The following is a 14,895-nucleotide window of genomic DNA, read 5'->3' as shown; positions in this document are numbered from 1 at the left end:
TTGTTTGTTCCACCACCCGGGGGCGACAGAGGAGAAAAGTCGAGTTAGAGACTTGGGGCCCTGTTGTGAAGGTTGGATCAGACGCCTTTCATCATGAGAACGTAGAGACCTGGAATATAGGAATTAGGTATAAAGGAGCTCTTTTTAGTCACAGTTTATTAAGCGAGCAGCAGAGTTTTAAACTTGATGTGAGCGGTATCTGGGGGCTATTGTAAGAAGATAGACATTGGAGTGATGAGCTGTTTTCAGGGCGGTCGAAGACCGGTCATGCTGCTGCATTTTGGATCAATTTTGATAATATTCTTCAAAGGCGTACACTTCACTTACTCCCCTTATTTGCACCGAGTGTCCTCCGAGTTGTCTCCTCCACTTGCGTCTTAGTCCCGCCCACCAGAGATGCATGGAGGAAATGAAGCCGAGGAGAGAGGACCGAGGAAATCAGCTTTAAGACACATGAGACACATGAGACACACACACAGTGTGTAACATTAAAGATAAGGTGATTAGAGCACAGAGTCATGTCATGTGGCAGTGATGCTGTTAAACAGTCTGACTGCAGATGGGATGAATGACCTGCGGTAGCACTCAGTCTTGCAGGGTGGATGTCTCAGTCTGCTGCTGAAGGAGCTGCTCAGAGACCCCACAGTGTCGTGCAGGGGGTGAGAGGGATTGTCCATGATGGATGTCAGCTTCACTAACATCCTCCTCTCAGCCACCTCCTCTACAGAGTCCAGAGGACAGTCCAGGACCGAACCAGCCCTCCTGACCAGTCTCTTCCTGTCTCTCTCTGTGCTCCCACCTCCCCAGCAGACCACTGCATAGAAAAGTGCAGACGCCACCACAGAGTCATAAAACGTCCGTAACAGAGTCCTGCACACTCCAAAGGACCTCAGTCGTCTCAGCAGATGCGACTTTGGCCCCTCTTGTACAGGGCGTTGGTGTTGTGTGACCAGTCCAGTTTATTCTTGAGGTGAGCACCCAGGTACTTGTATGACTCCACAATCTCAATGTCCAGACCCTGGATGTTCACTGGTGCAGTCTGGCGTGACTTCCTGCTGAAGTCTATCACCATCTCCTTAGTCTTGCTGGCATTGAGCTGAAGGTGGTTGAGCTCACTCCAGTCGACAAAGTCCATAGTGACCTGCCTGTACTTCTGCTCGCTCCCCTTAGGCACGCACCCCACGATGGCGGTGTCATCAGAGAACTTCTGCAGGTGGCAGCTCCCAGAGTTGTAGCAGAAGTCCAAGGTGTACAGGGTGAAGAGAACGGGGGAGAGCACTGTCCCCTGTGGGGCCCCTGTGCTGCAGACCACCACGTCAGACTCACAGTCCTGGAGCCTCACATACTGTGTTCTGTTGGACAGGTAGTCAGTCGTCCATGCAGCCAGGTGACAGTCGACTCCATAGGTGACAGTCGACTCCAGTTCTTTCTAGCTTCTCCCTGAGCAGTGCGGGCTGGATGGTGTTGAAGGCACTGGAGAAGTCAAAGAACATGACCCTCACAGTGCTGCCGGAGTTCTCCAGGTGAGTCCAGGATCTGTGCAGCAGGTAGATGACAGCGTCATCCACCCCGATGTCTGGTTGGTAGGCGAACTGCAGGGGATCCAGGTTTGAAGTCACCAGGGGGCGGAGGTTGTTGAGGATGATCTTCTCCATGGTCTTCATCAGGTGAGAGGTGAGGACCACAGGTCTGAAGTGGTTAGGCTCCCTGGGGTGCAATGTCTTGGGGACTGGAACCACGCAGGATGTCTTCCACAGAGTAGGGACCCTCTCCAGACTCAGGCTCAGGTTGAAGATGTGCAGAAAGACCTCACAAAGCTGGTCTGCACAGTCCTTCAGAAGTCTGGAGCTGATGCCATCAGGCCTTCCTCGCCTAGATCTTTCTCAGCTGACTTCTCACCTGGTCAGCTGTAATGGAGAGGCCGTTGGTGGGGGGGGAGGTTGTTGATGGGGGTGACAGGGTGCTCAGGAAGAGTGATTGGGAAGCGGGCTGGTCGGAGCTCTGCTGGTTGTCCACACAAACACGCACTGTATTATTTCTCATCAAATACACACACTGTATTATTTCTCATCAAATACACACACTGTATTATTTCTCATCAAATACACACATTTACAGTGCTAAGTCTCTTTAACTGACAAACACCTGAAGAACAACCTGCAGTCTACTCATAACCAAAAGGACAGTTTCTACTGACTAAAAGATTTCGATTTTGAATTGTCTATAATTATTATTAAACAGTTTTGACTTAACCTAGCCTGTATTTCAACAACAAACTCTGTATTTTATAAACACATGTATTTATGTGTCAGGATACTGAAAATGATTGACTAGAATCTAAATGATGAACCTTTCAGAAGATAAATAAGTGAAGACAGACACACAGACAGACAGACAGACAGACACTTTATTGATCCCGAGGGAAATTCAGGGCATCCAGTAGCAGAATACAGACAGGCAGGACACAAGACATTAGTTACAATACACACCCGCTGTCCCCCCCTCCCCTCTGTATACAATAATCCCCAAACAAGATTTAGGAGCCCCTATGTGACTAAGAGTAAACATACTTACAAGTTAAACCTGTGCAGTTAGCATTAGCATTGGACTTAAACTTATATAGCATAAACCTACATAACCTGTGAAGGAGAGAAAAACATGTATGCTGGTTAAAAGAGACCTGTAAACAGTTAAAGAGCCTTAGAAACAAAGTGCTGACCTTCTAGAAACTAGTTACATGTGCATGTACAGAGGTGTTTGAGGTAGTGCCAGAGGTGTGAGTACAGCCATTAAACAGTCAATGCAGACCGTTAGGGGTGCAGACTGGGCCATTGGCATGCTCAGCAACATAAAGGAGCAGTGATTAGCATTAAGTGTCCAAAACAATAAGGTGAAACCAGGAGTGATTAGGGTGATTGTCATTGAAGTACCCAACTATTGAGGAGCAGAATAGCATTAAATGTTGAAGACAATAGAGTGAAACTTGACCTAGTTAGGGTGATCATGTCAACCATTACAGATGTAGCATAACACAACAGTAGGATGAAACCAGACATGATTAGGGTGATTATCATTAAAGTGACCAGTGCTCAGTAAGGTGACTATTAATATGCATTAAAGTGTCCAACTGGAGGCTGACTCTGAGGTCAGCAGTGCAGATGAGGAGTGAGAAAAAAGTGAAAAATGAGTCCAGGATTCCCTGTGTGCTTCTTCCCTGCCGTGACAGTGAAGTGTTGTACAGTCTGATGGCCAGGGGGACGAAAGAGTTCTTGAGTCTGTTCGTGGAGCACGACTGTGACAGCAGTCTGTCACTGAACATGCTCCTCTGCCCGGTGAAGGTGCTGTGCAGAAGGTGGTGTGTGTTGTCCATGATGGAGAGTATTTTGTCCAGAGACCTCCTCTCTACCACTGTCACCAGTGAGTCCAGCTCTGTAACCACCACAGAGCCGGCCCTCCTCACCAGTCTGTCCGGGCGTGCTGCGTCCCTCTTCTTGCAGCTTCCTCCCCAGCACACCACTGCGTAGAAGAGGACGCTGGACACCACAGACTGGTAGAACATCTGCAGCAGCTTTTTGCAGATGTTGAAGGACCCCAGCCTTCTCAGGAAGTACAGACAACTCTGTCCCTTCCTGCAGGTAGTGTCCATGGCTCAATCTCATGTCCCTTATTTGCACCGAGTGTCCTCTGAGTTGTCTCCTCCACTTGCGTCTTAGTCCCACCCACCAGAGATGCACGGAGGAAACGAAGTCGAGGAGAGAGGACAGAGGAAATCAGCTTTAAGACATATGAGACGTCGTTTCCTCGACAGCGTCACATGACGCGACATCAGCTGATCATGTTCAGCTGTCAATCAGCCGAACTTGGTTGTTAATCTTCACATCAGACTCTTTTTAATCCCAGCTCATCACAGACCGACTCTTTACAAACTCACTGATGTTCATCATCTGTTTAAATATCCGACGCTCTGTTTAGCGTCTTTTTAATGTCCGTCTTTTCTCCGGTATTAAACTCTGCTCATGTTGAGAAGTTTCACTGAAGTCTGATCCTGTGCAGCGTCCAATCAATGAGTGATATACGAGAAGGGGGCGTGTCTGTCAGTGAAAAGACTTCTGTGAAGTCAGCTCTCGTGTCTCCTCGGTCATCGCTCCTCGGATCAGCCTCCTCTCTCCTCGATCCTCTCTCCTCCGTCCGCTATAAGAGCTTTGGGACAATCCTCAACATGGCGGCTTTGGAACTACTTCCGGTTCGGCCGAGGACCGAGGAGACTGCAAATAAGGGAAGTAAGACGCAGCCTAACTCTCTGATGTACGTCGTTTTGGATAACAGCGTCTGATAAGTGAGTTGTAGTTATTACACATCAGAATACAGGCAAATATTTACTCAGGGAGCTGGTGATCATGTTGCGAGAAATCATAACGTTGCTTTGTGGCAAAAAATATTTTATTTCATCTTATTTTTACAGTCCATTCAAAGCAGACACAAATATATAGCCTAATAATGCTGTCCCTTTCATATTTCACAAAAAATAAAAAACAAACCAAATTCACTCAGACATGATGCGCAGGAGGGGGAAAGTGCTTTGAATTTAAGCTTTGCTTCTTTGGTTAAACCAGATCTGCCTGTCCCTGCAATGAGGTCAAAACAAGAGGCGAACCTGGAATAGCCAGTGATGCCACTTAACTGGATAAAAAGTGAAGTATAAGATCTCTCTTCATGGATGGGTCTCGGTCAATCCATCTTCCCTTTAACTGCTCTTTTCGTCCATCTGTTGCGTTTCATTACCATCATCATCACACCTTCTTCCTATTCGTCTTCATCCCTGCTGTGAGGTAGAGGAGCTGCAGCCTCATCTTCATCTGTAGACTCAAAGTCTGGACGACAAACAAGTCGGAAAAGAAGTGAACAAGGGAGTCAAGGTGTCCAAACAGTACGCTTTTATACTCAATGAGACATCACAAAATAAGAGCTCAATATAATCTGAAATAAAAAGGTACACGATTTAGTGCACATCAGAAATAACCCGCTCTTGCGTATACACCTGCTTCTTTATATAGAAGCAGGTGTATACTCATCTTATAACACCCCACAGTATGTAGTTTCACACTGCCAATGAATTAACAATGAATAGTAAAGGACAAATAATGTACTTGACAAAAATGAATTCAAACTTACATCAGGCAGACTGGCCATCTTTCTGTGAATAACACTGTGGACAGAGTCTCTGTATACATTTTCATCCTGACCAGGGTCATCTGCCATCATGTACAGCTCTCCAGCGTGGATGTCCGATACATTCACCTAGAGGTACGATGGACAAAAGTTCTCTGACTGTTATTAAACATACTCATGTCCAAGTCAAGGCAGATGTGTCACTGTGATACACTGCTCCCCTGCCTAAACCTCATGAGTTCAGTCTGCAGAATAATTATCAATGAAGATGTAAAATACAAGTTCATGTTGTGTAGTTTTCTTCTACACCAACCTGAAATGTTTGAGGGTTAAATCCCAACCACAGGGTGTATCTGTAGTCCCAAGAGCGTAGAGAGTACCCCATGACCTTTATGTCTTTGAGGTCAGGCAGGTCAGAGTTCACCTGGGAGAAGAAAATGTTTCCAAGAAAATGTTTCTAAAGCATGGACAAAACGTAAACTGCAAAATCATAAAGAAAAAAAACCCAAAAAAACACTAATGAAATATGAAAAAGGACAGCAACCAAGAAAAATAATTTAACAGCATATGTAACACAAGATATGGAGCTCTGTACACAGCTTTAAATAAACTCTAAGAGCCCTTTATCAGCCTGATTGTGTCTATGCATCTGTGTGCGTGTTTGTACGTGTATATTGTGGGTAAGTAGAGTAAAGCATCAAAAACAGCCTGTGATATTTAGTAAAGCAGTTCAGTAATTGCAAATGAAAAGTGCACACAGGATTAAACAAATTAAATTGGGATGTTTTGTTTATGAAACTGTGATTATTACTTCTGTTGAAACCCTGAATGCACTGTTGTACTCAGAGCCTCGCTCACTTAAATAAAAGGAGAAAACACTGAAACGTGAAGAAGTCTCTCTGCGGGCCGTTTGACCTGCAGCTGCTGAGTTACACTGACATGCATGTCCTGGACAGAGAGTTGCATAACTCCTCTAGCTGGTGTCTGCAGTTTAAGCAAGCAAACAATGCAGAGCTGTATGGAGTGACAGTGTAATAACAGCCATTGAAAACAGGACTTTACTAGTATAATACAAATTGATTCATAAAGGCTGCTTGCTGGGTGGAACAAAATAATGATTAAACCTTTAGACATCCTTTGTTACTGCGTTCCTACACACTGCATCTCTGCTACCTGTGGTGTATCAGCAGGCCGAGGGTACTGGCTAAACGATACGGCCTCCTCATTCTCTCCTCTCTCTCGGTGTCGGAAGGTGTAGGCGAGGTTGTCTCCTTCTGAACACAACTCCTCCTGAAAGCAAGAAAATGTAACGTAAAGGACGTTGATAAGTATTCAGTCTCATATCTTGTGTGTTTTTCCTCTTTACTGGGTGTCTTCATGATGTATTTGGTGTTTGCAATGTCAGAAAAATGAATCAGCTCCATCTTTACATAGATGGCTTGATATTCAAAGTTTTGTTCGTGTGGTGCAATTTGTAAAAAATGAGTCCTACAAAAGTCGACAGCCACTATTAGCGAAATATTTCAAGATTTCCGTAACTTTTTTTTTAATGCATGCCTTTTTTTTGATAGGACAGTGGACAAAATTAAGTGGAGGAGAGTGAATGGGGAATGACATTCGGGACAGGAGCCACAGCTGGGACTTGAACCCGGGACGTCTACTTGGACTATAGCTTCCATACATGGGACGTATTGATCTTACTCTCTGATGTTCATCACTTTCGATAAAAGCATCTGATAAACGAATTGACAATTTGACGTTGTACATTTGAATCTTTCTGACAATAAGTAAATTAAGGAGCAACTAAAAAATTAATGATGTAATAAAATGTTTAATGAACTTGAGTCAGTTACCAAAATTTTGCAGCCATTTTTCCAGAGAACTTCATCAGCTAAAAAGTGTTCCATAACTCTGAGTAATGAATACCGTAAGAGAGACTAAACCAAACAATAATCATGAATTAAAGTTCATGTGTACATACCTGGAAAGAAATATCAGGACATGGTCTGGGTGCTCTGAGGCCAGCCAGCCAGGAAGTGGTGGGAAAAACATCCACCAACTCCACCACATTTCTTATAACTTTATTAGCTGGAAGAGAAAGGGGTCAGCCAATCAGTGATTCCCACTGACAAATTAGAGACTAAAACGTACTGGACGTCTGCTCTTTCATCATCATAGCACTGTGTTTGAAGTCAAAATATCAAAGGGTATTCCTGACTAAACACTTTAGAGTGCTCCTAAGGTCAAAGACAAACTGGTATATTAAACAGTTTGAGACAAAATACAGCAAACATGGTGGTTCTACCAATGTAAAAAGTAGCAAAGATGTTTCATGTTTGTGTCTGGTTTTTTTCCTGGGGGGGGGGGCTTACTCTTAAAGCTGTTCTTTGATTGGCTGAAGACATCGATAAATGGAAAGGTGGACTTTCTCAGCCAATCCCGGAGAGTTGTGATGCCAGGAACATAGAAAATTAGAGGGACGCGTGTGGTCACATCAAAGTTTGAATATTTAGCCCATTCGCCGTGTTCCCCCAAAGACCAACCTGCAGCACAAGAGACGCACACAGTGAAAGCTGTTGATTAAAAAGTATGGACAGATGGAGAGACTAAAATTTGCATCTTATTCTCATAAAGATAACATTAAGACACAAAGGACAGAAACAGTCACTGCTGATATTTTTCAGGTCATGAGGAATAAAAAACTTGGCGCAGATTGAGGTTCAGTGGGTTAGTTTATCTAGCAATCATGGAAGGAAATGATCAAAAGTGTCTTAGACTGAAGAAGACATCAAATGTTTCCAAGCAACGGTTTAAAAAAAAAAAAAAAAAGGACCAGTATTTTTTTTTTCTAAATTAAAACTATTTCAAGGAGGTTATTGCACAATATAAAAACACAACATTGCCACCTAGTGGTGAAACATAAGCTAAGTACACATGCTTGCTGTCTTATAGACACCCAAGTATCTACTGACCGTGATCCGACGTGAACACCACCATCGTGCTCTCAGCCAGCCTCAGCTCATCAAGAGTACTAAGCAGCCGCCCCACTTGAGCATCCATATAAGACACAGCAGCATAATAATGCTGACGGATACGCAGCTTGAAGACACAACATCATATTATTAGTGTTCATTTCAGAGGGCAGCATCACGTGTACTAGATTAAAGTTTGATCAAGAAGGAAGAGCAGCTCATACCTGGAAGTCTTTAGGAATGGGTCCATAGGGGAAGCTGATGTTGAGTCTTTGGACATCATCTCTCCTCCTCACATCCAACCAGGGGTTGTAGGCCACAGGTGGAAGGAGTTTGGGGACAAAGGGATCAGGGGCTAAAGTCATTTGGTCTATGGGATATAGAGAAAGGTACTCCTGCAATACACAAATCATTTCAAGCATATGGTTAACAAAAGGAGCTTCACATCATAATTAACAGGTGGATTTGCATTATCAGGGCTTTCTTGCCCAAAAAAAAAAAAAAAAAAAAGTTTGAACCTGTTTTAAACAGTTTTTCCCCATCAGGGGACAATACAAAATTATTCAATATTGTTTTACTAAGTCACATCACAGACTGTTAATATTAAGGCTGAGTGATGTTACCCATCTGTTCCTGCAGGGGGCTCTGGAGGCTCATCAGCAGCCACCATGTTTTGTTCCTGTCAGCCTAACAGCAGAGCTGGAGCTGAGGCGGGTTTTAAGCCTCCTGACCAACTGTTAAATCGTGCTCATCCGTCAATAATTTCAGCTACCTGCAAGTAGTCCAAGACTCTGTGCTTTCTACACACTGGCTCAGTCTAACTCTACAACGTCGCCATCACCTGTTTTTCTGTCCTCAGGGAGCATTCAGCGGTTTGTAAGATCTCTAGGAGGAGCCCCAGGTCTTCATAGCAAAGACTGTTGGCTTGTTTCATGTAGTTAGTCTTTTCTAAATATAACAACTATATTCCTTTTATGTTGGTTGCAAAACTAATATATATATATATATATATATACGTATATATATATATATATACGTATATATATATATATATTTCAAAATAAATACAATTTTCTTTCCTGCATTTTACAATTTGGCACCAAGGTCTTATAAACCTATTATTGTTCACGCCACAAGATATATGACCATTTTCAGTTAACTTTTCAAGAGGGGAGTTATTTACTGAATATAAGTTACTACATGAACAGTTCGGCTGCAATCTCTCAGCATGCACCTCCTCCTGCTGTTATTGGACTGATCGTTGACTTTGGTCTGTAAATTATCCGAAGGGATTACAAGGAAGCTTGACTCCCGTTTATTTTTTATGAACTTGATGATGATGATGATCTTTTGAAAGTGTGCTAAGTGCATCTTTTGTTGCACTAAAAGCATGCAAAGAGTTTTTAACGTGAAACTACGTGACTGGATGATCATCCGTATCAGTAGAAATAGGAAACGTGACTTGTAAATAATTACTCTAATATCTGAGGTTTTTTCCATATTTATTGCCTCCTTCTCACTTTTTATTTGGGTCAGGCGATAGCAAACACTAACCAGTGTTGATTACCATCAGTGCAACCTAATTTACTAAAACTCTACTGTGACAACCTTCTACAGAAAGAGGCCGCTGCAGAATCTTCTTGTCCCTGCACTCATAACTTTGTTCATATTTTTGTGGTTTTTTTTAATGCCTTTATTGTAGAGATAGGATAGAAGATTGATTTGGAAATCAAGAAGGGAGTGGGGAACGACATGCAGGAAAGGAGCCACATGTTGGATTGATCCAAGGCCATCGTCTTGGCAAAAAAAAAAAAAAAAAAAATTTGAACAGGTACAAATCTTCATTTATCCCATTGTCCGTTACACTGTTGAACTCAGACAGCAAGTAGAGGTTTCTGTTTCTGTAAAGGAATGCCATGTATGCATGTATGTAGGTATACACTTTATTGCACTGTCAGCACTTGTGTGTTATGCACTGTCTTCGTCTCTTTTCTATTCTGTCGTGTTGTGCAACAGCCTGTACGTCAAAGGCAAGTTTCCTTCAGGACTAAATAAAGTAATCTTGAAAATAATGACACCAGGGCACCAGAAGGCTCAAGGTTGGTGCACTCGTTTTATGTACGGAGGCTATGGTCCTTCAGGCGGCGTCCTGGGCTCTAATCCAACCTGTGGCTCCCTTCCCACATGTCATTTAGCTCTCTCTGATTTTAAGACCAGGAGCTGCCGGAAAAGTGGATGCTCTTGAGCTGTATTAAAACCAAGTATTAAGGACAAGTTTTAGAACTCCTTAGAAAAACAATTTAAATTGACGTAATCCCCATGTCCTCAGTCCTCATGTTTTATAGAATAAAATAATCACGATGACACCAACTATTGAAGCAGCAGTCATTAAATCTGTGTCTGGTCCCGAGCCCGACAGCTACCTTTAGATTGGATTTGCAATGAGGTCACCATTGTTTGCGTTACCAGTCTAAGCTGGCACAGGGTTTAGTGGTGTCAATATCAAGCCATGTACCTGTGGTATCCTGAAAGGTATGTGTGGTTTGTGGAAGCCGACGGCTAAGAAGAAAGGAGCGCCGTCATTGGCCCGACTTTTTAGTAAGCTCACTGCCTCCTCGGTGCTCTCCAGGTCAGGCAGGGTCCCTCCAGGCTGCTCCGTCACGTTCACTGCACAGAGCAAGTTGGTGTGGAGTTCACCATCCTCCCCTTTGCACATCTGGAAACAGCCAAGTATATGCATCAAGAACGTAACGTTGATCTGCTGCACTGTGTTAGGCTTGGACTGTGGGAGCAGCAGCAAGGAGACAAACAGAGCAACAACAACACGGCTAATCCAGCTTTGTTTCAGAGAAGGCTGTGTGCCATGAAGAATGATACAGACCAATAAACAATCGACTGTGTATTTACACAAGGTGGGGTTTTGTTTGCCACCGTCACACGGAAAGTAACTATTCTTTTGACCAATCAACGGACAGCAGTGTTTAGCACCACCTTTTAGGGTCAGAATGATATTCTTGGCACTCCAATGGAAGGGTCCCAAAAAGTAGGACGGTAAAGGATATTTTGGGGATCTTTCATCGATGGAAACTCCAAACCGAACTGAACTGCTGGAAAAAGGGGCTTAAGATTTATAGTGAAAGGTTTCTGCAGGGATCTCCATTTCAGTGAGTGTGGCAACTTTGACGTACACAACAGTCAGTAAGAAGCAAAACAGGTTCACTTCCTCATTTAGAATAGAACTGTTAGCTGCTCACTTTTATTTCCGCTTATCCCTCCAGACGTGAAAGAATCATTTTTAGAGAAGTGCATATGTTTGAATCACAAGACAGTCTGTGTCACCCAGTTAAAAAAAAATAAATAAACATTTTAGAAACTGATGTACATAAAAACAAATATGACGGAGCTTAAATGTAGTTTGGTAGTTTGTAGTTTTGGTCAGTCGAGTGGTAAGTGTTAAATGGACTTGATCTTAAATAGCTCTTTCTGACTACTCAAAGCCCTTTTACCCTGCAGGTCACACCTACACAGGTTATGTACATCTATGTTATATAAGCAAAAGTGTAATGTTAATTGCACAGGTTTAATCTGTTTACTCTTAGTCACATAGGGGGCTCCTAAATCTTGTTTGGGGATTATTGTATACAGAGGGGAGGGGGACAGCGGGTGTATGTTAACTAATGTCTTGTGTCCTGCCCGTCTGTATGCTGCTACTGGATGCCTTGAATTTCCCTCGGGATCAATAAAGCATCTATCTATCCATCTATACATTCACACTGATGGTAGAGGCTGTTGTGGAAAGTGAGCATCAGATGTCACTAATCCATTCACGCACGGGTGACGAAGCATATTTGGGTTTTGTTCATTGGCCAATCCTAAACATCTGAATAGATTTCTGTGTTCATGTTTGATAAACCTGCTGTAGTAAAAAGGTTCATTCTTCCATCACACTGTTCTGACTATAAACATTTAAGTATTTCTATCGTGCTTTAATAATACTGTATGTGGGTGTGTCATGTCAGTGAAACCAATTGAATAAATGAATTTTAATGCTTGAGCATTGTGTCCACTTTAGGAAACTTAAAGTGTTAGTGTGAACACTGATCAAACAGACGGCAGGACGGAGTTGAAGAAGCACTGTAGAGACCAGCATCCGTATAGACGACACATAAACACGAAGAGCTTCTCAGCCACTTGGTTCGTGTTTTTCGTTGGCAGTAATGTTGTTACAACAGAGGGGAAAGAGTGGCATCACAAGCTTTAGAAACCATCTGATGTGCGAGAAGTAACAACTGATTGGAGATGGGAAGTGTGCCTTTGCTTACCTTTTCTTTCTCATATCTAAAAGAAGGTGGGTGGAAGGCAGGGATGGACCAGCTGTAGGGGAAGTCATCCGTGTGGTTAGAGGGAACACCTCAAAAGAAAAGACAACAACCATCGATACCGTTAGTGATGCACATCCACTTTTTGTCAGATATTTTTTTATCATTATAATTATTGTTCTTGTTGTTTAAGGTTGCACACAATGATCTAGTTGTTACTTAAAGAGCAAAAAAAAAAATACATCTATTAAAATTTGTAAAAAAGTTATTTATTCCATGAAATTTTGTGCACGCTTCACACACACAAACAGGAACAACTGTGAACCTTTCAAATTAAAAGGACGTGTAAGAATTTTCCTTTCGATAGAAGGAGCGGCTTCTTCTCATCGGAACGTCATGATGGACACGATTTGTGGACACTCCTTACAGTTCGTTCTGAATGTATTCAAAGTGAGACTGTACGAGCTGAGGATGTTTTAAGTGTTCAACCATCTCTTTTGATCGGTGCAGTCAGTCTGTAATAATAAATATCTAACCTGATATTAGAGAGAACGGTCCTGTTTATGGTTACTATAATGAAAGACATGTGAACACTTTCATGAAGTAAACAAAAATAATCATGCACACTGAGTTCTTTAAAAAATATATTGTCTTGGAGTTGGTTTCAGTGGGTCGCAAAAGTATGCCTGAAAAAAATAAAAATAAAAATGAATATACGTCTAATTAAATACGTCTAAAAAAAACACGTTCAAAAGACGTTTTTGTTCTATCATGTGTTTTGAACTGTCTGAGGTCCAAACTGCCCAATTTTTCATAAAACAAAATCTCACTGGTTGAAAAATATATCTAAAATGCAGTTCAGTGGGTGGCAGGTCCTGAAGCTAGACCAGTGGAGGATCGCTGGTCTAGACAAATCATGAATCAACAAGTAACTATTCTTAAATTTACCGTAGTTTTTACTGCCACTTTTAGTGGAAAGCATTTTGTGAGATGTGTGGCTCTTTTAAAGTTTTGCTGTGCCTGCATATACTGATTTATTAAACAGTATAAGATGGATCATTGTACCTGGATGAAAGACCTTGCCCACAGACATGGTGAGGTAGCCGTTAGATTTAAAGTATTGTGGCATTGTTGTGTAGTTTCCAGCATGAACTCTCCAGTAGGAGTTAAAGTCGTAGAGCCTGGTCGTGTCTGGTCTGCGACTCGTTAACATTGAGACACGGCTGGGAGCACACACGGCTTGCTGAGAGAATATCGAACAGATTCAAAGAATTCAACAAAGTTAAATGATGTGATTAATCTCACATATCAATAGACAAGTTCAGAAAACAAACAAACTGACCTGTGCATATGCATTGACAAAAATTTGGCTTTTGGATGCCAGCTGGTCAATGTTGGGGGATTTTACTACAGTGTCTCCATAGCAGCCCAAAGATGTCCGCAAATCATCTGCCATGATGAAAAGGACATTTCTCCTCTCTGCAAACAAAAGAACCCCAGACTTGATTTAGATTGTTGCACTTTTAAATGAACATACAAAGCAAAGAGTGCAGAACCCGCTTACAGATCGCTGGTGAACTAAATCAGGTGAAGTTCAGTGGATTAAACTAGCTGCTGATCTGAGGTTCTTTTAAGAAAGGTCTTAAAACACTGTAGTGTGTAGTATGGATAGTGAATGGTCCAGCTGTGACACTGTTCACAGAAAAATGCTCTGGAAAAACTTTTCAAGTAAAATCGAGGTATAAACAGTGACATACAAGACTACTCTTTCATACTAAATTAGTGTGTAGAGAGACAGATTAGGGAGGGTCATCCCTTCACCAGTCTAGTAATACAAATTGCATCAAACTTCTGAATATTTTCAGTCAATTATTGGTTTGATTCAAAGGGTATTTGGAAGAGGATTACCCCGTGTACTCCGTACACCTGCATACACTGATTAGATTGACACTTGAAAGCATCGATACATACAAACACAACAATTGTAAAAGTCATGGTTCCAGTTAGTTTTCAAAATCTGCGACTTGTGTTTAACACCGTTTTAGATTTCCCACTGGACATGTTCACCCAACCTCGACCGTAAAAAAGTTAATAATATTAATGTTACCTGTTGTGGTGGTTGAAACAGAGAGAGTCAGTGAGAGAATAAACAGGACCGGAAGCCATAATCGGGCACATGGGTACATTTTGGTTGAAAGATCTTTCACATGAAGTTTACTCTGGAGTTAGTCTTACATCCCCGCGTCCTCACCATCAGGTATCAACACAACAGCACTTCTTCTTTAAATGACGTCTTGGGTGTGACGTTGGCGCACTGAATCTTTTTCATTGGTTTGCTGAGTTATCACCCCGCCCAGAAAAGCTAAATATATTGGTTAAATGATGTGTCGATCAATTCAGTAACTAATAAATGTATTACTTCCTGTCGCCAGACT

General features: G+C 42.3%; 1 protein-coding gene across 1 annotated transcript; it reads right to left on the bottom strand.

The window, feature by feature from the left end:
• Positions 1–4,422: 4,422 nt before the first annotated feature.
• Positions 4,423–13,943, bottom strand: ids (iduronate 2-sulfatase). The gene is made up of 12 exons (XM_079353047.1): positions 13,803–13,943; positions 13,526–13,703; positions 12,464–12,552; positions 10,657–10,857; positions 8,366–8,536; positions 8,142–8,268; positions 7,542–7,712; positions 7,151–7,257; positions 6,343–6,459; positions 5,483–5,593; positions 5,173–5,298; positions 4,423–4,871 (listed from the first exon to the last, which is right to left on the bottom strand). The coding sequence occupies exons 1-12, from the start codon at positions 13,914–13,916 to the stop codon at positions 4,791–4,793; spliced, it is 1,593 nt and encodes a 530-aa protein (XP_079209173.1). The 5' UTR covers positions 13,917–13,943; the 3' UTR covers positions 4,423–4,790.
• Between the last annotated feature and the right edge of the window lie 952 nt (positions 13,944–14,895).

The sequence above is a fragment of the Symphodus melops genome (genome assembly GCF_947650265.1).
Source record: "Symphodus melops genome assembly, chromosome: 9".
Classification (NCBI taxonomy): Eukaryota; Metazoa; Chordata; class Actinopteri; order Labriformes; family Labridae; genus Symphodus; species Symphodus melops.
The sequence above is the reverse complement of the archived record's forward strand: the minus strand, read 5'-3'. Positions and strand labels throughout refer to the sequence as shown.

Excerpts from the sequence above, each read along its gene's own strand:
- ids (XM_079353047.1), bottom strand. The coding sequence starts at position 13,916 with ATGGCAGATGATTTGCGGACATCTTTGGGCTGCTATGGAGACACTGTA. Across the intron at positions 10,858-12,463 it reads TTAGATATGAGAAAGAAAAG|ATGTGCAAAGGGGAGGATGG; the intron begins GTAAGCAAAGGC and ends GGCTGTTTCCAG. Across the intron at positions 7,258-7,541 it reads ATCAAAGAACAGCTTTAAGA|CTAATAAAGTTATAAGAAAT; the intron begins GTAAGCCCCCCC and ends TTTCTCTTCCAG.